This window comes from Danio rerio, chromosome 16, assembly GCF_052040795.2.
Source record: "Danio rerio strain M-AB ecotype USA chromosome 16, GRCz13ab, whole genome shotgun sequence".
Taxonomy (NCBI): domain Eukaryota; kingdom Metazoa; phylum Chordata; class Actinopteri; order Cypriniformes; family Danionidae; genus Danio; species Danio rerio.
Window position 1 is genome coordinate 43,661,394 of NC_141036.1, and position 27,271 is coordinate 43,688,664.

Genomic DNA, 27,271 nt, shown 5'->3' on the forward strand with positions numbered 1-27,271 from the left:
TCCGAGAGCCGTTCTGAATTTTTTTTTCTTCAACTATTTTTATGAAAAAGGCTGTGGTGTAGAAATTACTGAATTACTGTGTTCGACAAATCACACTGAATTGCTTCCGGCACTGTTTCTTTTTAACCATTTTTTCAACCATAACCGTTTGTTATGTTCGTGGCTGTTTTTGCCCCATTGACTTTCATTACAAGGACATTTATTTATTGCTAAAGCCGTGACAGCATATAATCAGGTATTGGGAAGAGCTCAAATGTGTAATTTTTACTGTTGATCATCAGTTGCAGTGCAAAAAAAGCTTTGATTCTGCCTTCTATGGAGTATAGTGTGTCATTATAATGGAAGTCAATGGAGCAAAAACAGCCACCAACATAATAAAAGGGTAGTAAATTTGCCCAGAGTGTATTGTTTTTTTTATTATTATTATTACAAAGTATTTTCCTAAAATGTGTGTCAAAATAAGATTTATCACTAAAAATCATTCCATTTTGCTGAAACACAGAGAAAATTGTGGCCAAATTAAGACTCCAAATCCCCCCAGAGTGGATGAAAACGCCCCCAACAGCACACAAGATTTAAAAGTTAAACCATTACATCACCACCACCAGCCTGAATCGTTAATACAAGGCAGGATGGATCCATGTTCGTATGTTGTTAAAGCCAAATTCTGACCCTGCCATATGATTGTTGCAGCAGAAATCGAGACTCATCAGACATTTACATTTAGTCATTTAGCAGACGCTTTTATCCAAAGCGACTTACAAATGAGGACAAGGAAGCAATTTACACAACTATTAGAGCAACAATGAATAAGTGCTGTAGGCAAGTTTCAGGTCTGTAAAGTCTAAGAAGGAAAGCATTAGTAATTTTTAATTATAATTTTTTTATTATTATGTTTTTTGTAGTTAGTGGAGGAGTCAGAGAGGGAGTTTCATATTAGTAAGGAAAGTGGAAACTAAATAGTTTAGCTTTTTGTCGCTTTTTGTAGACAGCGAGTGACTCTGCCGTTCTGATGCAGTTAGGGAGTTCATTCCACCAACTGGACAGATTGAGCATGAGCGTTTGGAAAAATGTTTTCTTCCTTCTTTGCGATGGAACCACGAGGCGGAGGGCCTATAAATCTGCAGAAGTGAGTGCAGATAAGAAGGGGCGCAGCCAGAAATCGCTTTGTAAGCAAACATCAGTGCTTTGAATTTGATGCGAGCAGCAACTGGCAGCCAGTGTAAACAAATGAGTAACGGTGTGACATGTGCTCTTTTAGGTTCATTAAAGACTACTCATGCTGCTGCATTCTGAAGCATCTGAAGAGGTTTGATAGAGTTAGCTGGGAGCCCAGCTAGTAGAGAGTTGCAATAGTCCAGCCTGGAAAGAACAAGAGCTTGAACAAGGAGTTGAGCTACATGTTCAGATAGGAAGGGTCGGATCTTTCTGATGTTGTAGAGTGCAATTCTGCATGATCGAGCAGTTCCAGAGATGTGGTCAGAGAAGTTTAGTTTTTCATCAAACGTCACTCCAAGGCTTTTCACCATTTTGGATGCAGTAATGGTTGCCCCGTCCATCTGGATTGAAAAGTTGTGATGTGGAGTCGGCTTTGCAGAAACTGGCAACGTTGTTCTAATCTTGTTGTCCAATTTTGGTGAGCCTGTACAAATTGTTTCCTGTTCTTAGCTGACAGGAGTGGCACCCGGTGTGGTCTTCTGCTGCTGTAGCCCATCTGCCTCAAGGTTAGACGTGTTTAGAGATGCTCTTCTGCAGATCTCGATTGTAACAAGTGTTATTTGAGTTAATGTTGCCTTTCTATCAGCCGGAACCAGTTTGGCCGTTCTCCTTTGACCTCTGGCATCAACAAGGCACTTGCGCCCACAGAACTGCCACTCACTGGATATTTTCACTTTTTCTGACCATTCTCTGTAAACCCTAGAGATGGTTGTGCATGAAAATGCCAGTAGATTAGCAGTTTTTTTAAATATTCAGACAAGCCTGTCTGGCACCAACAACCATGCCACATTTAAAGTCACTTAAATCTCCTTTCTTCCCCATTCTGATGCTCGGTTTGCAGCAGATCGTATTGACTGCAGCAGATCCTCTTGACCATGTCTACATGCCTAAATGCATTGAGTTGCTGCCATGTGATTGGCTGATTAGAAATATGCATTAACGAGCAGTTGGGCAGGTGTACCTAATAAAGTGGCCAGTGAGTGTATGTATAAAATAAATAATTTACTAAATATCTGTTACTTTCTGTATTATTGTCAAAAAGGTTCCTGGTCATAAAGAAAAGTTAATAGACATAATATGAATATCAAATAGCAAGTTCATGTTAATTAAAAACTTTGTTGTTGTTTTTGTTTTTTTCCTGAACACATGGTGTAGTGTTTTAGAACGCAATCCTCTTCTAAAGTATCTGGGTGACATTTTATCTCTGTTTCCAATCCAGTTTGACTGATGTGCTGTTCCCTGGTCAGTTATTGACCTGAGATGCAAGGTAGACATTGAGAGTGAATTGCTGAGGAAAGTGTCAGTGGTGTTTGTGTATGTGTGCGCCGCAGGCTGACTGATGCCTAATGAGGATGTTGCTGGAGTCCTGGGACTTCTCTCTCAGTAAATGAGACCGGTGTTATTGATCATGCATGCTAATTACAGCAGCTTGTCTGACTACAAACCCATCTGTTAAAAGGTCAGGGGTCAGACATTTAGATTTGCTTATTAAACTGCGCATAGTAATAAATAATTTCAATTTATATATTTTGGGCGACACAGTGGGTCAATGTTTAGCACAATCACCTTTAAGCAAGAAGGTTGGTGGTTCGACTCCCGGCTAGGTCAGTTGACATTTCTATGTGGAGTTTGCATGTTCTCCTCATAATCCCGTGGGGTTTTCTCCCCGCGCTCTGGTTTCCACCACAGTCCAAAGACATGCGATATAGGTGATTTGAATAAACCTAATTGGCCGTAGAGTATGAGTGTGTAGGGAGTGCTGGATTGTGGCTGGAACTGCATCTGTTGTGCAAAACATATGCTGGATAAGTTGGCGGTTCATTACACTGAGGCGACCCCTGATGAATAAAGGGACTAACCCCAAGGAAAATATATGAATTTATATATATATATATATATATATATATATATATATATATATATATATATATATATATATATATATATATATATATATATATATATATATATATATATATAAATGAATTTTTATCTCACATTACTAATGTAATAAAAAATACTCCACTGTTTATCCTCACTATTTTATTATTCATCTTACAATTATTACAGTAATGCCATTAGTTGCAGATATGTTAATGCACAGTTATGAAAACAATTATAAAAAAACTTTACTTTAACTCATCTTGCAATTGCATAAAAGCATTAAAACGGTTCAATTTGTCAAAAAAAAGATCAATTTATTATTATTAGTATGATGATGATGATGAGTATTATTATTAAAAATATAAAATAAGAATAATTGTTTAAAACAGAATTGCTCAGGGTTCTGACTTTTTTTTTAAAATCTAAACATCTAAATTGGTTTCCTCATTACTCAGAATTCTGTTTTTTAACTTTGCTTTTTTCCCCTTGTATTATACATTTAAATTTTAAGATATAAGCATGTAATTACAAGTCATCAAATGCATGCATTTAAAAATAAATAAAACACGAAGTATTGGAGTATTGACTGTTCTTCAATGCGGAAGTGCGCTCGTTTTTGCGATCGTTTTAGAATTTCTGATTCAGCTGTCTATGGGAGAAATGATTAGGAATAAAAAACTACAGAAAACGGTCAGAAAACTACTCACTCTATGAACAAGTGTTTGCATGACTATACAGAAAAGGCAGAATAATATAATAATAAAATATTAGTTTGCAACATTAAGCAGCAAAACAGTTTTTAATGTCTAAAAATGAATGGAAGTGAATGAGACCGGAAGACACGAGCTAAAAATATTCAAATGGCTGCGCCCGCGAAGAATAATGTCAAAAGTTGCAGACATGCAATCTGAAAGCAATTATTAAAAAGGATGTGCTTTATTTCGTTTTGCAAAAGCATGAAAAGTGTAAAAACAAAGGTTACATTTTGCAGAAAAGCTCCTCGGATAATGTTTATTATACTTGGATTTAGGGCTGCACAATATATCATTTCAGCATAGATATCGCAATGTGCGAATGTGCAATTAGTCACATCTGCAATGTCAAGTTGGGATTGTAATTAACCAAAAAAACAAAGTTCAGAACAAAGTTAACCCTAAAAGCGTGAAATGTTTTTTTAAAGGTCTAGAATTATGATTTTATTTTGGTATACGCACACAGACTTTTAATTTCAGTCAGCCAGCCCCGGGCTTCTGGTTCATTTTCGTCCAATACAAAATCGCAGCGTATAAGAGCTGATTTCTTTTAAAAAAAAACTAAGATTTTTCACTGCATGCCTGAGATGCATTATAAAGTGGGTATCAGACCAAACAAGAAGCACTGCATTAAATTGTATTTTTCCGGGCCATGTCTTTAAAATATGGAAATTAATTTAACCCCAGTATTTTCAATGGAGTTTCTGCGCTGGCCTGCGGCTTTTGACGAAGCCTGCGTTTAAACGTTTGTTAGTCTCTTTTTTTACGCTTTAACAAATGAATGCTTAGGTTTATTTACTTCATTATCTGCTGTAAAAGGAACCTTATGAAATTGAAAATAGTCACATAAGGCTTTCACCGAAAGTTCCCCACACGGAAAGAACCTATATAAACATATATAAAATGACCATTTTTATATACGTCACATATTTTAAAAACCTATATTAAAACATGTTTATACAGGTTAGGGTTAAGTTAGTTAATGCCTTGATAATAGAAAATGTGAGCTAGACATCATGTATACAGTTGCCAAAGTGATATTTGAGCTATATAGGAGACATATCTTGTATGTAAATATGTGGGCTTATATGTGGATATAAAGAAGCAATACAGGAGACCTATATGGTCTATATGCACATATTTGCATCTCAAATTTACCTATATGAATGCAGCCTATACATTATCATATATGTGCATATATACTGTATAAAGGTTTCATATATGCGCATATATCCTCACATAGGTTATTTCTATGAGGGTCATCATTGGCTGAAAAACATTAGTTGTGCATATCCCATTGAATTAACTTAAAATGATAAAATTTGTAAAAAGTTGTTTTAAAATTAGCAAAGATCAATTATATTTAAATATTTCTATAATAAAGACCATTTCAGGCAGAAAAGATGAAAGGTTTTTAAAATTTTCTTTATATATTGCATGAAGAGACGTTGAATTGTTTTAGGGCAACATTGATGAAAGGTTTGATCCACTTCAAATGTTGACTACCATATAAAGAGTTATTTTATCAGTTGATTAGTTAATTTGTGTACCTCAATGTTGTTAGATTCTCCAGAAAATCATAAAGCACAGTTTATTTCATTTATATCTTTGTTTTATTTTAAAATTTAGTTTATTATTCAAACAATGCTAGACGTGATTAACTTTAGTGTATTAATTTATGCTTGTAATTTGCTTATAATTGTAATTCATCACAATCATCTTAAAATGATGACTTTTTTTTCCAAACAGAGTCATCTTGTGAAATCATATTCATATCTCATATCTCTATATATCACATCATTCACATCCTATATCGCAGAAAAACAAAATATCGCAATGTCAGTTTATTTCAATATCGTGCAGCCCTACTTGGATAATTGATAGACAAATAAAGCATGTTAAACAGCTTGATATCATTTGATATGTTTCAGGTAAAAAAAAATACATTCAGCAACACGTATATCTTTAGTAGAAAGGTTTTTTTTTTCTTTAATGTCAGTATTGACGTCACTGTGTGCAGACCATGGCAGGATATTCTGGTCTCTCCTCTTAGATGACATCAGCAACATCTTTAAACTGTAAAAGCAAACACAAGGTATGACATACAACAGCATAAGTAATTATTCTCACACTGAAAAGGAAGCTTTCTTTAATATTAAGATTTTAAATGTTGTAGAGCTGGGGTAGGGATCCTGTGGCTCTGACCAAAAATATGTGGCTCTATGGCCAGCTGTCTCCTTTCAATAAAAAATTAAAACTGTCCCTGTAAAAATACCTTTTCCTATTGAAAACACAATTAAAATGACCTTTTTGTTGTATATTTTTACAGAAAAATGAATAAGAATAAAATAAAAGGACATTTCAATTGTGCAGCGCTGTGGATTAACTTGAATCGGATACCAACAAAGATTATGCAACTTACATTTCTATGGTAACCTTGCGCAAGTAAATTCAAACAACATTCATGAGTGTTGATGGCGAATAGAATTTTTTTTTTAAAATGATCCTTTCTTAATACATGGACTTGCTCGACATGTGATATTTTTATCCCCAATGGCTCTTTAAAAAAATGCATTTGCCGAACAAATTCAGAAATGGCTCTTTGCTGAAAAAAGGTTCCTGACCCCTGCTGTAGAGTAATATATATTATAGCTGTGACTATATAGACTTGTATACAGTAGTCAACATTTGAAGTGGATATAAAATATTTTTAAGAAAAACAAATAGGTTTTTAGGTTTTAGGACATCTTTGATGAACATTTTTTATCCACTTTAAATGTTGACAGCTGTAGTAGAACAGTACTAGAAATATTAGTCTGAGAATTTGGTCCATATTAACATGATAGCATCCAATCCAATGGTCTATTGTCCAATGTTGTTGAGCCTGTGCGAATTGCCTTTAGTTTCCTGTTCTTAGCTGACAGGAGTGGCACCCGGTGTGGTCTTCTGCTGTAGCCCATCCGCCACAAGGTTTGACGTGTTGTGCTTTCAGAGATGCTTTCTGCAGACCTAGGTTGTAATGAGTGGTTATTTGAGTGACTGTTGCCTTTCTATCAGCACTAACCAGTCTGGCCATTCTCCTCTGACCTCTGGCATCAAAAAGGCATTCACACCCACAGAACTGGCGCTTACTGGATATTTTCTTTTTTTTCTGACATTTCTCTGTAAACCCTAGAGATGGTTGCGCATGAAAATTCTAGTAGATCAGCAGTTTCTGAAATACTCAGATCAGCCCGTCTGGCACCAACAACCATGCCACATTTAAAGTCACTTAAATCACTTCCCCATTCTGATGAACTGCAGCAGATAGTCTTGACCATGTCTACATGACTAAATGCATTAAGTGTCTGCCATGTGATTGGCTGATTAGAAATTTGTGTTAACGAGCCGTTGCAAGGGTGTAGATTTGCTCTTGACATTGGTGGGGACATGCATTATTAAAGCGCATGCACAGAACAGCACAAATTCTCTTTCCTGCTTTTAATAAAACACCTCCCACACTGCAAAAGTCAATTCACATGATTGTACTTCCTACTGGCAGTAAATTATGATTTAACCCTTTCTGCATGTCTAGGTTATTAAGGATTGATGGAGCATTATTTTATTTTATTTTCAAGATGATTCAGTTATTGGTGTGGACAGTTCGGTAATTGCAGGATATTGGTGGGGACACATTCCCTCCGTCCATGCCAAATCTACACCCTTGAGCAGTTGGATAGGTGTACCTAATAAAGTGGCCGGTGAATGTATATATACAGTATGTTTTTGTATGTATGTATCTGTGTCTGCACTTTACAAAAGTGTGCTTGCTTTCATCATAGTACAGCATTTATCATTGGTAGAATATATATATATTTGGTAGAGGAAATTAATTTAACACAACCGTCTTACTGTAATTCGTGCAATATGTCAAACCCTTAACCTACGAATTAAAAAAAAGCTTGTGCTGCAAACTTGACAACCCTGTTTAACCCTGTCTGGCAAACAAAAGCTTGGTTCAATGTTGACACTTGGTGGACAAACTAAGTAGTGCAAAAACTATTCAAAGCACACATGTGAGCTGTTATCAGTCTACTAGCATGTGCATGTTGAAAAGAAAGAGTGCCTGTAAAACAAAGCGGAATACACACTTTAAAGCTTGAGACTGATTGCTTCGTCTCACCATTGTTGATGTCATTATGATGTTTGCTGGCAGATCTTCATCGCCATCAATCCTGCTAATATCACATAGTATCTGTGTCCTGGCGTTAAAACCTAAAAAAACAGCAATTTTCTGTCAGTGTTTTTATAGACGGTTCGCTACTTGATATCCTATTTGGCCTGCAGCGTTTGAGCTAAAACAGAGCCATCAAATGCTTGCTTGTTTAAGAGATCCTGTTAACTTTATACAAACCCATGTTTGTTTTAGTAAACCGTGGTGTCTGTCGTCCTTCCTTTTATGTGTTTATGTAGATTAATGATTCATTTTCTCACTATTATGTGATGACAGTCAGTCAATTAATTTTAATTCATATCAGTTATCACAAGCACAAAATACAGAAGAAAGCAGTTCATTAGGCTTTTGGAAAAATGAGAGAGAAGATTAATAGAGAGTTCAAACCACTGTACCATATTCCCTTGATTTTTAGTATCCGGGAGAATTTCAAGTAATTCAGAATTAGCATTTGATGTTTCGGTGCCATCTGAAATGAAAGCCATTAGAAGATGAATGCCATTGAAAGCCATTAGATGAAAGCCATTAGAAACATTTAAACTTAAAAATTATGCATTTTTTTTTTCTAAACTTTATTTATTGAACATAAGTGGATAGCATTCGTTGTATACAAATGTCCAATTTCTGCTTTTTTCCTTTTTAAACACTTTTGTAAACATTTAACCCCGACACCCCCCGCCCATCCCACCCACACATACACATAGCCACTTTTCTTGTAAAACAGAAGAAAAAATACTAACAATAAAACAAAAAAAAGATAATAATAATAATAGTACAATTTAAGATAAATATGTAAATATATTGAAATAAATAAATGAAATAAAGTAGATATATTAGCTAGTTACATCAACAATAATGTGCTACCTACTTGGTTATTATGGTTTTAGTTGTGCTGAGGTTGAACCAATGCGTCTAGTTTAGGGCATGACAGTTCCGGAGAAAAAATGTAAGATTAAAAAAAATAATAATTCCGACCATAAAATGATTTCTTAAATAATCACTTCCGGAGGTGTTAAATCATCAAAATAATTTAAATAATTATGCATTTTATACTAATTATTAAAATTATGAACTGATTTTTTTCTTCTTCTTTTTTTTTTTGGTCATCATCGATCAGAATTTCTAAAATACAAATTAAGCCAGAGAGTATTTAATGAAAATCAGAAAGTGCTTGATTTACTGTGTATAAACACACAAGGGATTTTTCTTGGCAATGAAGCTTCCATTGAACACATGCAAGATGAAAGTAGTGTAATAATAAAATAAAATGATAAGGGAATGTTTTAAATCTAAAAGTGTTTAAAGGTTATTTACATATTTATTGCTTATAAAAGAAATTAAAATGTTTTCAAAGTTCATACATGCAAGGAAAAATTCACAACAAATCATTGTATTATTATAAAATAATGCACAGCTGAGGTGATAATGAATGGAGTTCTGGTGTCTTATTTCTGATCTTTTTTGTTCTGTTTATGTGTAATTGTGTTGTGTTGGAGAGTGGGAGAAAGAGAACACATGCACATAGATCATTTCTTACATTTTTCAAGTAGAGAATGTGAAAATAATTTAAAATATACAGAAATAATTTGCCGAAGTGATATAAAAACTAAAGGGACTAAGCCGAAAAGAAAATGAATGAATGAATGAATGATATGAATCTACTTTAGCTGAGTATGCATGAAAATATTAGCATATATATGATATTTATCAACCCAAACAATGACATGACTCATGGCTGAACTATCATAGCATGATGCATCGTTTTGGAAAAGAACTAAGTAGTGATGAGTGTTTCCTAAAACCCAAATTGCTTTGTCGCAGGTCTATCGTTTAACCCACATTAGTTAAAACGTAAAACATCCATAATGACGATCTAAACGGGGCGGAGTACCAACTTCTTTAGAGAAAATTCCCATAATTCTTTTTGCGAATTATAATTGTTTTACACACATTTTTAAAAAAAAATCAATATTAGTTTTAGTAAAAACATGCACTCGTTTTCTATATTAATTTAAATAAACGGCACATATAGGGCCAATGTTTCCTTTACAGATATTATTGAGAACATTCCATATTCTATTCCAAAACATAAATCCACTTAGCTAACGCGTATTATAATCTCATATATTAATCATATAAATTGTTAGGCTATTTGTTGTACTTTACAGTAGGCTATTAAATACGAAAAGAAAAAAAAACTACATAATAATAATTATTATTATTATTACAAATTTATTATTACTGTTATTATTATTATTAATATTTATATTATTATTAAGTAGGATATTGTTTAATTATTTATTTAGTCTACGAATACAATTTGACACATTCAAACCACTGCAGAAATGTTCTAACAAACAGGCCCATGTCATATATGCCTACAGTACAGATACATTTCTTAATAAATAACCTACCACAAAATAAAATCATTAATGTATGCTATATGTTTTTGTTTTCACAAGCTTTGGAGATGTAGTGTAAATTCCGCTTTTAAATAATAGGTCACCTTTAGCTTTCATTATGTGCCACAGCTGCATTCAAAATGGCATTAATGTTTTCAAAGTGCACTACGAAGAGAACACAGTTGACATAATGAAGATTGCTAAAACTGAACTGTAAAAAATACTTTGAAAGCAAATTAAGAGAGATAATTTTAGTGTTTTTTTAATCATTCCAAGTTTTAGGGCATAGGGGGACAACTGGAAATATAACACAACCAGAAACTCTGCTTCTAACTACAGCTCTAGAGGTGTAGTTGCAAACGTACAAGATTGAGACACAGGGATTTGGGAAACACCAAATCAACAAACTATGTTTGTAATGATGCAAATTGCGACCTTACTGTAGTTAGTTAACGATAGTTTTCAAAAAACGTACCCCAGAATCACTACTCAGCACTGTGCTATAATTTGCCATCGTCAAACGTTGTTTTTCAAACCATTCATTTGTGTATTACATCATAGATACCCAGTTTCAGATATATATATGTATTAAAAATGGCCTCAGAAGAGTTTAGCAATTCTGTTCAATACCTTTATTCATCAGCACTTTTATCAAGACTTTTATTGCAACTTACTGTACAAATAGTAGTCGAATGTAACATTGTAGTCAAAATCCGGTGTTGGTGTCACATCTTCATAATCTTCACTGCTAGATGCGTTAACTGAAAGGACAAAAAAAAATTATTTTTTTTTTCACAGATTTGAAGTGTGTGAAGCGTCAATCAAAAAAAAGCTTTTAATACTCTGCAATGTCTTTCAGATTTTTTTTTCAGAACTTTAATCATCGTGTAAGGGATAATGTACATCTAACAAGTCATTACAGCACAGTATTTGTTTTATTATTATTGTTTTTAATCAATTTGTATGTTTTCATATTTGTATGATTTGTCGTTTATTCAAATGACATTTAATTTATATTTTATCCATCAAGTTCTTGACAATTATCAGGAATAAAGATTAAAATTTATTTTGTAAGGAAAGTTTATTTAATGCTTTTAGAGTTACAATATATTTTTTCTATATTAACACTGAAGGAGGAAGAAAAAAGTCTTTAAAGTCTGAAGTTTTAATAAAAGTTTAAAGTCAATGCAAAATACTCAGTAGACACCTGTTATTGTCCTGGTTTCCCTGTGATTTGTTTAATATATATCAAATATATGTGAAATATTTGATATATACATTAGATGTCGCCTACCCTGTTGTTGTCTATTGGAAGAACTGCGTCAGTAGAGCCGCCGTTTTAGTACAGGGTAGCGCTCCTTTGAAATGAATGCGAGACCAAGCTGCAGTGGAGGACTGTGGCCATCCAAAACCAGAGATGTATACACATATACGTATCTATGATTGGGAGTTTGTTTTTTGTCAGTATGCAATTTTTTTTTTTAATTCCGAAATTATGATTTGACATCAATTTTCTACATTGAAGGATAAGTGACCGCACAGGCATTCCTGACAAAAAGCTTGTGTTTGTGTGTATGGAAATGTACAATCCACCCTCCTTGTTAGATTTGATTATTTCCGAGTCCTGAAACACACCTCCTCTACTGCTTTCACTTCTCATTCTGACGGAGGGAGGTATTAGTTTGTTAATGAATTTCCATTATAACCTCGTTCAATGAGCCGACAATAATAAAGTTTCTGGCAGCGCAGCATCTCGTTGTCGTATTTCTTTTACAGTGTTTGCTGATTTTATTCAACAAAACTAGCATAAGCCGAGTATTTAGTGCAAGTTGGTGCTACTTTGCCTTATGGTGAATGCAGTAAGTGACTGTATTATCATCAGTAACTACCTGTTTTGCACAAAAGTTCATGACATACAAAAACGTAAAAAACTCAATCTTACCAATGAAATGTTCTGCCTTTGTGCTTTGTTTTCTTTATTTGCCCGCTAATACACCCATAGACAGCACTAAAGTCCAGCATCATCACGTAGGATCTGTATGCAATATCTAGTGTATATATCTATGACCTCTGTGTGCTCTCTTTGTGGCACACCCTCGTTAGTTTCCTTGGTTACCCGTGTTAATTGCCCCAGTGTGTCACTGTTTGCCTTATGTATAAAAGGCTGTGCGTTGATGTCCTAATGGTCAGTAATTGAATGTTTGTAGATTGTGTTTGGTTTTGTTTCTGTTTGTACCCATTGTTTGGTTTTCTTTTAAACCCTTAAACTGCATGTTGATCCAGCTCTCAGCTTTTCTTTGCCTGCACTGTTTGATGCAGTACACATGACTGTGTGGACCCTGTGGTACGCCTTGTCCTTCTACGTGGAAGATTATGCTTATACATAGCTTTGAAAAGTGCAAACCATTCTGAACTCCCAGACTTTGCACTGAGCAATTTCTTCTGCCATTGACTCAATGAACTACTAAAGACAACCTTAGTCTGTGATAGTCCTCAAGAGTCATTTTGTGAGAGTTTGGAGGCTATCTTTCAGGATATTGGTTACTCCTTCACCCTTGGCTGTAATCAGCAAAATCCAATAGCAACGCACACTTTGACAAAACCACACCACAATTAATGATCGCCTCACCTGTAATCCTCCCTGCTGCTCCCTAGTCCAGCCAAATGTCACCATCCAACATGGCCAACTATATAGTATCAGCACCCAAGATGCCACCAGTACAGTGCCAGCACCCAATATGACCACCAGTACAGTGTCAACATCCAAGATGGCCACTAGTATAGTGTTAGCATCCAAGAGGGCCACCAGTACAATGTCAGCATCCAAGATGGCTGCCACTTCAGAGTTTAGCCTCATCGTAGTCACAAATCACAGCCCTCAAAGATGCTAAATCAAAGACACCTGTCTCAAGCATCGCTTCCTGACATCATGCCAGAGCCTGTCCCAGATCCTGACACCATGCACAAGATTGTCCCAGTTCCTGACACCACACCAGAACCTGTCCCACATCCTGACATCAAACTAGAGCCTGTCCCAAATCCTGACACCATACCAGACCTGTCCCACATCCTGACACTAAACTAGAACCTGGCCCAAATCCTAACACCATGCCAGAACCTGTCCCAGATCCTAACACCATGCCAGAGATTGTCTCAGATCCTGACACCACACCAGTACATGTCCCACATTCTGCCACCAAACAAGAGCCTGTCCCAGATTCCGACACCATACTAGAGCCTGAGCCACAACCTGACACCATGGCAGAACCCATCTCAGATACTGGCCCCATACCAGAGATTGCCGCAGATCCTGACACCACACAAGAACCTGTCCCACATTCTGACAGCAAACTAGACCCTGTCCCTGATCCCTACACCATGCCAGAACCTGTCTCAGATCCTGACAACATACCATAGATTGCCCCAGATCCTGACACTACACCAGAACCTGTCCCACATTCTGACAGCAAACTAGAGCCTGTCCTAGAGCCTGACACCATGCAAGAACCTGTGCCAAATCCTGACACCAAACTAGAGCCTGTCCCAGAGCCTGACACCATGCCAGAACTTGTCCTACCTCCTGACACCATGCCTGAGATTACACCAGACCAGAACCTGTCCAACATCCTGACATCATGCTAGAGCCTGTCCCAGAAGCTGACACTATACCAGAACATGTCCCAAATCCTGACACCAAACTAGAGCCTGTCCCAGAGCCTGACACCATGTCAGAACTTGTCCTACCTCCTGACACCATGCCTGAGATTGCACCAGATCCTGACACCAGACCAGAACCTGTCCAACATCCTGACATCATGCTAGAGCCTGTCCCAGAAGCTGACACTATACCAGAACATGTCCCAAATCCTGACACCAAACTAGAGCCTGTCCCAGAGCCTGACACCATGCCAGAACTTGTCCTACATCCTGACACCATGCCTGAGATTGCTTCAGATCCTGACACCAGACCAGAACCTGTTCAACATCCTAACATTATGCTAGAGCCTGTCCCAGAGCCTGACACTATACCAGAACATGTCCCAAATCCTTACACCAAACTAGAGCCTGTCTCAGAGCCTGACACCATGCCAGAACTTGTCCCATATCCTGACACCATGCCAGAACTTGTCCCACATCCTGACACCATGCCAGAGACTGCACTAGATCCTGACAGCAGACCAGAACCTGTCCCACATCCTGACATCATGCTAGAGCCTGTCCCAGAGCCTGACACTATACCAGAACATGTCCCAAATCCTGACACCAAACTAGAGCCTGTCTCAGAGCCTGGCACCATGCCAGAACTTGTCCCATATCCTGACACCATGCCAGAACTTGTCCCACATCCTGACACCATGCCAGAGACTGCACTAGATCCTGACAGCAGACCAGAACCTGTCCCACATCCTGACACCATGCTAGAGCCTGTCCCAGTGCCTGATACCATGCCAGAACTTGTCTCACATCCTAACACCAAACTAAAGCCTGCCCCAGATCCCGATGCCATGCCAAAACCTGTCCCAGAGCTTTTTCCGGACCCTGACACCAGCCACAACCTGTCCTAGATCCTGACACTACCAGAGCCTGTCTCAGAGCATGACACCATGCCTGAACCTGTCCCAGATCCTGACACCAAACTAGAGTCCTAGTCCTCAGCACGACAGATAAGGTTTCCAGTTTCCCCTCCCCCTGGAGGCCCTCAGTCCTGCTGAATTGGTCATTAGGGCCACCAGCTCAGTCATGATGGACCCAGTCTTGGCTTCCAGTTCTGTTGTCTCCACCCTGGTTATGCATCCTGCCAGCTCTGTGCTTCTGCCTGTCCTCCTGTCCTGCCAGTTCCATACTGCCGGTCTAGCACTGGCCACCAGACCGACTTCCCCTATGGTCTCATTATTTTCCTGTTTTTTTGTGTGTGTGTTGTTTTCCTTTGCACCTGTTTACCTCTTTGTGCTCTCTAAAAAGCATATAAATTCACCTCTGATCTTTGCCTTGGCTGCACTTCTCTGGGAAATTTCGAGTTAGCTTTCGAATTGTTCTAAATATTGCTTAAACATGTTTAAATGCTGAATTCCCAGATTGAGCAATGAAAAGCAAATATTCTGAGATCCATGAAATCGAAATAATGAATGCATGATGTTCAAATGTACAATTGTTACTTTCTTAATTAAATCTGTTTGGCTGTTGAAAAGCTATTATTCGCTGTATTGATATCATCTTCAACTTCAGCCAAGAATGGAAAAGTTCTCATTCCTCTACCCTGGGCTTGTGTTCAAACGCTTCTATTTTCATTCCAAAGAATGATATACTGAATGCTCAGTGGGAGAATAAGAGACAGATAACAAAACACCCAGAGGACAGATTTCCAAGCAGCAGTCTGAGAACTCAGTGTTTTGCAGGATTTTTACCCCACTTTCAGCCTTATAGGGTGTGTTCACAATTGTCAGGTTTAGTTTGATTTAAAACCAGTGGGATTGCTCTGTTAGTGTGGGTCATTTGCTGCCATCAAACTTTTGTGTGCACCAAACAAGCTTGCCAAGACCATCTGAAAAGATGGGTCTCGGTTTTGAATTTTACTATAGTGCAGTTTGCATTAAATATGAACACACAGACCAAAAATCTAAACAAATCCAAAATTAAGACTTTATCATGAGATGCAATCATGCAAAGAACATAATGTTCAAGCATCCCTGCTTTTAGTTGTGATGTAGCCCATTACAGTTCAAAACAGGCATCAGAAATGCAGTAGATCTTCCTATGTGTAATGACAGAGGAATTTCACCTCCTTTACACATTTGATAAAGCTCTTAACTGATAAAAAAATACATTGTACATACATAACCTTAATTGGGTTTAGCTCAGTACACAGCATTGTTTAGGATGCTCTGTCAGTTCAGTACAAACTGCACATCATAAGTGACTAAAAATCTAAGTCATGAGGGTTCAGTTATAAAAATGACAGAGTGAACTTTACTGGAAGTACACCAGCACTAAATGTATCTTTCTTTTTTAGTGTGGATCAAACAAACTGAGCCAGTGTGAACACATTAGATCAGGGTTCACCAATCTCCGTCCTGGAGGGCTGGTGATCCTGCAGGGTTCAGCTCCAACTAGTCTCAACACACCTGTCTGGGTGTTGCAAGTATACCTAGTAAGACCTTGATTAGCTTGTTCAAGTGTTTTTGATTAAGGTTGGAGATAAAATCTGCAGGACACCGGCCCTCCAGGAACAAGTTTGGTGACTCCTGCATTAGATGAAGCTTGTATGGACTTTTCTCAATACTAATGCACTGTTGTAGCCTTCTAACGTGAGCAGTCGATGAGATATCTCATTCTGATGCTCTGTTTGAAATGCAGCAGATGGTCTTGACCACGTCTACATGCCTAAATGCATTGAGTTGCTGCCATGTGATTGGCTGATTAGAAATTTGCGTTGACTTGCAGTTGGACAGGTGTACCTAATAAAGTGAGCGTTGAGTGTATATAAATCAGTGTTTTACAAAATCATCAATAAAGTCTTGTTGGGGGGAAATCATTAAATAATAGACAACATAAATGATTGCTGTATGGAGATAGATTGCAGCTAAGATTTCTAAAAGGTTACAGCAAATAGCAATGCATTGGAAGGGATGAGACTCTTGCTTTGAATGATCTCAGTCATCAGTCCACTGCAGACAGTAGTGAGTTTCTTAGGGATCTGTCACCAAGGATTTTCAATCAGGTTTAGGTCAGGACTCTGGGCTGCTATTTCAGTATCTCAAGAAAAAAAAAAATTTATATTGCCTTCATGCCTCTTTTACGTTTATTAAATTATATGTATTGCTTAGTGATATATTAACCAAATCTTCTCCTTTGAGTGTGACATGCTTGAATAGTAATCATCATTTTGCAGAAGTAGATGCAGCTGCTTGAAAAGTTACAGCGACAGTAATTTAAAAATTAACTTTAATTTCTCACTTGGCTTTCCTGTAAAATGAGATGTGCTTAAAGGTGTGAAGACAGGATGTTCCAGAGCATGTCTTATATGGTAATAATATCAGAAGTGCAGAGGAGCTTACAGGAAGAGACCCTTCGCTTCAAACTCTATGTTTTTATATGTATATAAATTGGGTTTTAAATTTCAGGCATTCAGACTACCTGATTTGAGCCATGGATAGCATTGTTTAACTGATTGAACTTTGGATGAGTGAATCGAATTGTTCACTTGTATCCATTAAATTACTAATAATTTTGACATTGAACATCCTCTCCTGACTTTTATATTGAAAACACATGGAATTCCAGACAATAATTCCAATACAATGTTTTCAGCTTTAAGGATCTTCTTTTTCTGATAAGTTTTAACTGATAAGTAAAAAATGTGTCTTTCATTCATTTTGTACTTTTCCATTTTACCTTATAAAAGCATCTCTTGAGCATGTCATTGCAAGCCGACTGTTTCCAACTCTATCATCCTTAACCACACACTACAGTAAATCAATCAAAAAGTGTGTTTTTATTTCCTGTTACATTTCAAGCTTTGACAACACTTTGCTACACAAAGTCCATTATTCCTGGAAGGACAAATACTACCTCACTTGAATGGGTTTTGTTGTAGTGGGATCTTCACAGGGTCCCAGATAAGACATCTTAATACCATCTATCCCACCAGTAACAAATGAAACTGGCCTTGCAAACTGTCATTTTGGAGGACTCTTGATTGCATTTTACAACAGGCAGAAACACGATATAGATGTGTTCTTACCTTAAAGAAGATTAAGCACTCATCCTTATCTCCCTCCCTTTTACTTTCTTCTGTTATTGAGACTTGCTACCTTGGGCTATAGTTTGTTGAATGTAAGATGAAGCCAGCATGGATATGTTTCTTCATGTTTTCTTGGTTAAATAACGGGCACTGTAATATACTGCAAGAACAGGCATTGCAAAACTATTTATTTAATCTGTCTGTCATAACTGACTCATCCTCACGTTGCTCCAAACTCATATTATTTTCACTGAGCCATTCATCATTTTTTTTTTTTTTATCAATTGATTAAACTTCTCCCAAGCACTGTAAATAATACAGTTTATCAATGACAGTTTATCAAATATTTATACAAGTACTTTCTTAAAATCTTTAAGGATTTTAGGTATTTTTAAAGTATTTAAGTACTCACTGGCCAATTTAAATGGTACACCTTACTAGTACCAGGTTGGACCCCCTTTTGCCTTTAGAAATGCCTTAATCATCTGTGGCATAGATTTAACAAGGTACTGGAAAATTCCTCAGAGATTTTGATGCATATTGACATAATAGCATCACACTGTTGCTGCAGATTTGTTGGCTGCACATCCATGATAAATCTCTCTTTCCACTGCATCCTAAAGGTGCTCTGTTGGATTGAGATCTAGTGACTGTGAAGGCCGTTTTTTGAACAGTGAACTCATTGTCATGTTCAAGAAACCAGTCTGAGATAATATGCACTTTTAAGACATGGCGCGTTAGAAGATAGGTACACTGTGGTCATAAAGGGATGGACATGCTCAGCAGCAATACTCAGGTAGGCTACGTTGACACTATGCTCATTTGGTACTAATGGGCCCAAAGTGTGCCAAGAAAATATTCCCCATAACATTACTAGCCTGAACCATTGATAGAAGGCAGGATGGATCCATGCTTTCATGTTGTTGATGCCAAATTCTGACCCTACCATCCGAATGTTGCAGCAGAAATCGAGACTCATCAGACCAGGCAACATCTTCTACAGTATCTACAATCTTGGTGAGCCTGTGCAAATTGTAGCCTCAGTTTCCCGTTCTTAGTTGACAGGAGTGGCACCCGATGTGGTCTTCTGTTGCTGTTGCCCATCTGCCTCAAGGTTCAACGTGCTGTGTGTTCAGAGATGCTCTTCTGAATACCTTGGTTGTAACGAGTGGTTATTTAATCACTGTTGCCTTTCTATCAGCTCCAACCAGTCTAGCCATTTTCCTCTGACCTCTGGCATCAACAAGGCATTTGCACCTGCAGAACTGCTGCTCACTAATTTTTTTCTTTTTCAGACCATTCTCTGTAAACCATAGAGATAACTGTGTGTGAAAATTCCAGTAGATCAGCAGTTTCTGAAATACTCAGATCAGCCCGTCTGGCACCAACAACCATGCCACATTCAAATTCACTTAAATCACCTTTCTTCCCCATTCTGATGCTCTGTTTGAAATGCAGCAGATGGTCTTGACCACGTCTACATGCCTAAATGCATTGAGTTGCTGCCATGTAATTGGCTGATTAGAAATTTGCATTGACGGGCAGTTGGACAGGTGTATCTTGTAAAGTGACCGTTGAGTGTATATAAATCAGTGTTTTACAAAATCATCAATAAAGTCTTGTTGGGGGGAAATCATTAAATAATAGACAACATAAATGATTGTTGTATGGAGATAGATTGCAGCTAAGATTTCTAGAAGGTTACAGCATATAGAAATGAATTGGAAGTGATGAGACTCTTGCTTGGAATGACATCAGTCATCAGTCCACTGCAGACAGTAGTGAGTTTCTTAGGCATCTGTCACCAAGGATTTTCAATCAGGTTTAGGTCAGGACTCTGGGCTGCCATTTCAGTATCTCAAGAATTTTTTTTTTTTATTGCCTTCATGCCTCTTTTACATTTATTAAATTATATTTATTGCTTAGTGATATATTAACCAAATCTTCTCCTCTGAGTGTGACATGCTTGAATAGTAATCAGCATTTTTGCAGAAGTAGATGCAGCTGCTTGAAAAGTTACAGCGACAGTAATTTAAAAATTAACTTTAATTTCTCACTTGGCTTTCCTGTACAATGAGATGTGCTTAAAGGTGTGAAGACAGGATGTTCCAGAGCATGTCTTATCTGGTAATAATATCAGAAGTGCAGAGGAGCTTACAGGAAGAGACTGTTCGCTTCAAACTCTCTGTTTTTATGTGTATATAAATTGGGTTTTAAATTTCAGGCATTCAGACTACCTGATTTGAGCCTTGGATAGCATTGTTTAACTGATTAAACTTTGGATGAGTGAATCGAATTGTTTACTTGTATCCATTAAATTACTAATATTTTTGACATTGAACATCCTCTCCTGACTTTTATATTGAAAACACATGGAATTCCAGACAATTATTCCAATACAATGTTTTCAGCTTTAAGGATCTTCTTTTTCTGATAAGTTTTAACTGATAAGTAAAAAATGTATACGCTACAATGGGAAAACATTTACTGATTAAATTCCAGAATGCGCACCAAAAAAAGTCATGTGATTTTGTTTAACAGGTCATGCGATGACAAAATGGGTGTATTAGGATAGCATTGATGGACAAACTAGACTAAAATGTTGTTTTGGTCATTCTAATCCATTTGCCAAAGTTTGTAATCAAAGTGGTTCAGTATTATTATAATGTTTCCCACAAATTTCTTGAGTGGACTTGCACCTCCAAAAGTTCTCCACGGTTTATTGCATTTCATCAAGGCGAAATTAATTTGTTATAAAAGAAAAAAAAAAGATGCCATTTGACACCAGTTTATCAAGAAGTGATGATTCTGTTCTCTGACTCACTGGATGGAATTAACAAATGTTTTATGCAGTAGTCCAGTTTTTTGTTTAATTCAGATCTTTGGATGGAAACAAAGCTATTATCCTACATGAATATTGTTTGCTGATTGTCTGATGAATGCAGGGAAGGAACCACATGTTGTGTTTTTTGAAATCATCTGTATTCACTCTGCAATACACCTGAATAAGAGGCCCAAATCCTGCTGCAGAAAATACCTCCAAACCAGGACAATTCACCTCCACCTTTCACTGATCTTTTTAGATTCAGTCTAAAAATAATGTTTATCATCATTTTATCATCAAGTTCTGAAAAATCATGCTTAAGTAAAAGTATCATTGCTTGCTTAAAAATGTAGTGCAGGTAGAGTAAAAGTATCTTTTGTAAATAATAGTCAAAGTATGAGTAAAATGTAGACCTTTCAAAAGTACTCAATAGTGGTATGAGTTGAGTATTACACTATAAAAAGCTGATGTATTTACATGTAATTTGTGGATGTGTGTAAACGTAACATTCTGTAGTGCATTTGGTTGTTACCCAGCAGGCACACAACATCATAAGACATTATTATTAAGTTAGATTTAGGTCGTGACGTCAGGTGACCAAAATTCAATGTCTAGCCAGTGTCTAAGGACAACAATATTTTGATTACCAATAACATCAAATGACGTTGAAATTTGGTTTTATTTTAGGTTGTGTTGGAAAGTAACCAAAATTCAACGTCGAGCCAACATCTTAAATCATATTCATGTCAAATACTGACATTTATTTGTTAGGTATGGCAAGCAAAATCTAACATCTGATAGATGTCATATTGGTAATGTCCACATGACGTCAAGCTGTAACATCATTAGACGTTGATATTTGGTTGACTTTAGGTTAGACATTGATGTTGGTCCAATGTTGAGTTCTGACGTCAAACTGATTTTTATTTCCAAACAAAACGCAACGTCCCCATGACAATGAGGTACAACTTCAGTCTAACATCATGTTGACGTCTTGTGCCTGCTGGTTGTTTAAGGTCATTTCGGTCATCATAGAGTAAATCTCCGACATCTTCTCAACAGTGACATGCATCTAAATGGTGTCTGGGTCAATGCGTATAAAATTTTTGAACATCTTTCGGACACTTTTAATCCTTCTAAACAGTTTTCTGCGATTATAAATCGCCCATGTCTTGAGGTAGTTCATTATGATGCAATTTACTGTCTATGTGCGATCTGATTGGACAAATCAGAGTTTTTCTAATCCCCATAGACAAGAAATAATAAAGTAGTGAATGCAGGTTGAAGGAAAGTAATAGAGTAAAAGTACCGATACAGCACTAAAAATGTACTTAAAAGCAAGTAAAAGTACACATTTTTATAACTGCTTAGTACATTACAATTCCTGAAAAAAACTACTCAATTGCAGTAGTTTAAGTATTTGTAATTTGTTACTTTACACCACTTCTCGTCATGTGTGTAAACATTAGACCCAAATAAATATAACTTGCTCGCTCTAATCACTAAAGAGATTTTTGAACAATTTACCTCAGCAGGAATAGTCTAGTCTTATGAATCTTATTATTCTGTTGATGAGGTTTGGTCTTTAATCTGTTTGGTGGACTTGAGTTTGTGTCGTTATAAAGATGCAATATTCTAGAAATTTTTTCAAGAGTTTTTAACTCTTTAGACAATTACACAAGTTGCTAAGTCAGTAAAAACTGGAAAGTTTGGTTAAATATGGTTAAATATGGTTTGACGCAATTACAGTTTTTCTTAGTCGCTTTGGTGCATTTCTCACAACACTATTTACATTTGCACAACAGTTAATGCATTTCTCAAAACAATTAGTCATTTGTGCACATCCTAGTAGCAGTTTCTCATTCTTTCCAACAAATTGCAAATGCTTTCGGACATGCATCAATTGCTTTCATACAACTCTGCTATTTATAACATTATGATTCGCTTATGTCATGTCAGTCAAAATAACTAAACTTGTGAATGCTGAATAGTCATTCCAAATAAAACTAATAGTCCTTATTTCATTACTTGAGTCATTACATACAAACATGTTGAACTAGTTGTCAAAATCTGTCAAGCAAATTTTATAAAACAAATTTACATGAATACTTGCTTTTGAGGAAAGAACTATCCATTTTGAGCATGTGATTCGCTTTTGCAGGTTATCAGCTAGGTGTTGCAGTTTGTACTAATTGTTTTGAGAAATGCATTAACTGTTGTGCAAAAATGCACTAGTGTTGTGAGAAATGCACCAAAGCGACTGAGAAAAACTGTAAGAAATTTACCATCAGGTGCCAGATTAACATCGATAAGCAGTTTAAGCTTTAAAACGTTTTAGCAGTCTAAAAAGTTTTAGCAGTCTACTTTTAATCAGTGTTCTTTTTCAGATAAGTCTGTTTCAGAAAAAGATTTATAACTCTTTTAAACAACTTATATAACTTAAAAACTGCTCTTTTACTCCCGTTTCGAGAACTGTAACCACAAAATGTAGAAAATTGAAGTGTTATTTTTGATCTCCATTGTATGTTATGTGACAGTGGGGAATAACATGTTATTCATATTTTTTTGCTGTTTAAATAGGTAGTTCGCCAAAAAGTGTACTCGCCCATAAAGTCCCCATGAAATCCAAACTAATCATATGATTTTGTTAGCTCACTTTGCTAGTTTTGTTTTGAACAATTCTTCTGTCCATGTTATTAAGAAAAAAAATGCCCTTCTAATCTTAAATTGAGATCTGAAAATGCACTTCCTGTTTGTTTTCAGTAAATTTATCACATTACTTGATTTTGAGATGATGGCCGTTTCAGTTTTGACAACAAACAATATATGTTGAGCAGGAGGTGTCTGTAAGGTTGTATTAACTCTTCCAAAACCCTTTTCCCGATCTTTCTGAATGAAATGCCCACTTTACTACGTCCAATCAGCCCACCACAATATTAAAAACAAGCCACATCCACTGTTTGCTCATTTAAAATTTAGTTTTTCTGGGAACTGCATCATATTTCAAAAAGAATAACGATCACAGCTTCCAGTTCACAGAGACTTTAAGTGGTTCCAACCCTTTATGAGTTTATTTTTTTCTGTTGAATTCAAAATAAGTTATTCTGAATAATGTCAAAAACCTGTAACCTATAGGCACATCCATAAAAGGAAAAAAACAATAATATGGAAGTGGTCACACTTTACAATAAGGTTTATTAGGTAATGTTAAGTAATGCATTTACTAACATGAACAAACATTGAACAATACATTTATTACAGTATTTATTCATGTTAATAAATGTTAGTTAATGAAAATACAGTTGTTCATTGTTAGTTCATGTTAACCCATAGTGCATTAATTTATGTTAACAAGCATGGACTTGAATGTTAATAATGCATTAGTAAATGTTCAAATATGATTAATAAATGCTGTACAAGTGTTGTTCATGATTAGTTCATGTTAGTAAATGCATTAACTAATAAACCTTATTGTAAAGTGTTACCATGGAAGTCATTTGCAGGTTTTTCAGCATTTTTCAAAATATCTTCTTTTGTGTTTAACAGAAGAAAGTAACTCCAACAGCTAAATAAAGTAGTGAATAATGACAGAATTTTCATCCCATTAATCAAGGTACCAAAATGCACTTCAAACTTGTAAATAAACAGAATCACAAACTATTAAAGTCAAATAGTTTTAGAACAACATGAGGTTGAGTATTAAATGCTATAGTTGTCATGTGTAAGGTTGCTGCACCTTTAAACGTCATATTTGTTTTGCTTGGCCAGCATCTGAGTGCTGTTGGCATATTGGCTGCACTTCTATTTTGGCTGTGCCAAGAACAGGGTTCAAGCGTTCTCAAATTCTTGCGTGATTCTTGGGGATGAAGATAGTGTTTGCAATATTGCAGTGGAATTTCCCAGCAAATGCCATCTATGTGAACAATGCCAGTCATGCCCACCACCACAGATAAGGACCAATACTGGATTATTTTTGTTACCCCTTAGACAGGCATTAACACTTAGATACCTAAACCTTTACTTATAAAAGGAATCATCATGTTTTATATTTATTTATTTATACAATGCTATTAATAATTACTGCACACTATAAACCATTTACTTAGCATTAGCAAATAGGTCATTCATTATTTATTAAGATATAACTCCACTTTAATAAACATTAGTATCTACAGCTACAAATGCTGTATTTTTGGCTCGGTGTTTCCATACTTGTATACTGTATCACTACTAAATTATCACATTATTTACAACCAGTTGTATCTTAGTTACTACTCTTAAATACAAATGGTTTGTAAACAATGCAATGATTTAGTAGTGAAAACTTAATGTATATTAAAATACATGTTAGGAATACAACTTTGTAGCTGTAGTTATAAACCGCTTACTAATGTAGAGCTAATGCTTAACAAATTATGAATTAAATATTTGTTAATGCTTGATAAAGGATTTATTGTGTGCAGTTAATATAAAGTGTTACCAAGAGGCTTTAAATTCTCTTTAAGGTGGAAATTGTTTAACCAATGTTGTAACATTCTGAAATATTATTCAAATTTAAAGTGACTGATTTCTGTCTTCGTGTATTTGAAAGTACAGGCCCGTAGCCAGTCTGGTGAAAGGGATGGTTTGTTTTTCTTAAAATATAGACTTTTGCAGTTGTTAGCCTCATTTTCTGTTCAATCATGTGGTTTAAAAACTTTAATGCTGGATTAACTTGTAGGATGGTCATCAAACAAAAACATTTTCTAAAGATTTAGAAGAAAAAGAAGCATGAGAATAATACTTAATTTTCAAATACAAATTGATTATATTACAAGAATAAAGGGATGCTGTTCAAGTTTTAAATTAAAATCTAGCCTATTGACATTTACTAGGCAAACACAAACTGGCCAGCACATCCAACTTTTCTTAGTCACGCTGAAGCAACAGCCAAAAGAGGATTCTGCTTGGTCTTAAAGCCTTCTTTGATGGTTATTTTCACAATTCTTTATGGCATATTATTTCTTAAAACAAGACAATATGTTTTGCTTGTCTAGAAAATGCTTCTTGAATTAAAAACATTTAGATATTTGGACTAGAAACAAGACAAAAAAATCTTAGTAAGAAAGTGTAGCAGTCTAAATAGGAAAAATATGCTTATGTATGGGACAAATTCTTGACCTTTGCCATTGAGGTGTGGGTCTTTCAAACCACCTGAACATCCCCTAGATTAGGGCCTGAGGTATAATTTATTATTGTGACAGAAAAGCTGATTTATCAGCATCATTACTCCAGAGTCACATGATCTCTTAGAAATCATATGCCGATTTGTTGCTCAAGAAACCTTTGAACATGGTAAAAAATGTTGAGCTACTTAAGATTCTTTTGGGGAAAACCCCGTGATGCTTTTTTCCCAGGATTCTTTTATGTATATAAGGGTAAAAATAACGACATTTATGCCAAGAATTATCTGCAACAATGCAAAAAGTCATCACTTTTGAGTCTGGAATTAAAATAGATTTTCATTTCATGCCTATTTAGTCTTGACGTAAGCGGAACGATTTTAGTTCCTTAAATGTTATCGTCAGACAGTATCACAATTTTTACAACCCTTCATAACCATAACCAGTATCACAAAATCACAATTTTTCTTCCTCACACTACCAAGAGAAACTGCATGAAAACATTCTGACATTTTTCACTTGCCTACTTTCTTTTCTTTTTTTTTTTTTACTAAATAAACCCAAGTGCACAGGCTTAAAGCAAATCCATTCAGAATGAAAAACAAATAAAGCTTCAACATAACGAAGGGAAATCCTTATCAAAGACATATTTTGCTGTGTAGAAGACTTGTACAGGCAGTGTAAATCCTCCAGTTCGTTGACAGGTTAAAGGGGGGTGGTTTCGTACTTACCCCAGATCAGGGGCATCAGCAAAGCCCCAGTCACCCAGAGAGAGAGCAGTCGTGTGAACATGCTGGTGGAGAGACGGAGATCTGAGCGCAGATCCTGCTTTTTGTCTCTTACTATATTTATATGCATGAGCTGATGATGTGAAAGGGTGGGAGAGGAGACTGCATGGGGAGGGATTGAACAGTTACCGGAAAGGTTCTGAGCAACATCTCAAGTATTGCAAGTCTGGTCATTTTTAGTTGCGCAAGATTTTAACCCCAAGTTTTAGTTTTGGCTTAGTTTTTATTTCTCTCTGAAGTTTTTTTTTTTTCCAGATATTAGAAACATGCTTAAAAATTATTTATCG

General features: G+C 36.1%; 1 protein-coding gene and 2 long non-coding RNA genes across 3 annotated transcripts; 2 read left to right on the plus strand and 1 right to left on the minus strand.

Moving 5' to 3' along the window:
* Positions 1–3,246: 3,246 nt before the first annotated feature.
* On the minus strand, positions 3,247–27,012 carry si:ch211-198c19.3. The gene is made up of 6 exons (XR_015511906.1): positions 26,928–27,012; positions 11,144–11,230; positions 8,463–8,536; positions 8,017–8,108; positions 3,690–5,930; positions 3,247–3,509 (listed from the first exon to the last, which is right to left on the minus strand). It is a non-coding gene; the product is annotated as a si:ch211-198c19.3 (long non-coding RNA).
* Positions 11,269–20,957, plus strand: LOC147833438 (uncharacterized). Its single transcript, XM_087287658.1, has one exon. It carries the CDS (start codon positions 14,105–14,107, stop codon positions 15,032–15,034), a length of 930 nt encoding a protein of 309 aa, XP_087143784.1. The 5' UTR covers positions 11,269–14,104; the 3' UTR covers positions 15,035–20,957.
* On the plus strand, positions 21,082–27,022 carry LOC147833439 (uncharacterized). The gene is made up of 3 exons (XR_015511907.1): positions 21,082–22,838; positions 23,270–24,205; positions 24,528–27,022. It is a non-coding gene; the product is annotated as an uncharacterized LOC147833439 (long non-coding RNA).
* The last annotated feature ends 249 nt before the right edge of the window (positions 27,023–27,271 follow it).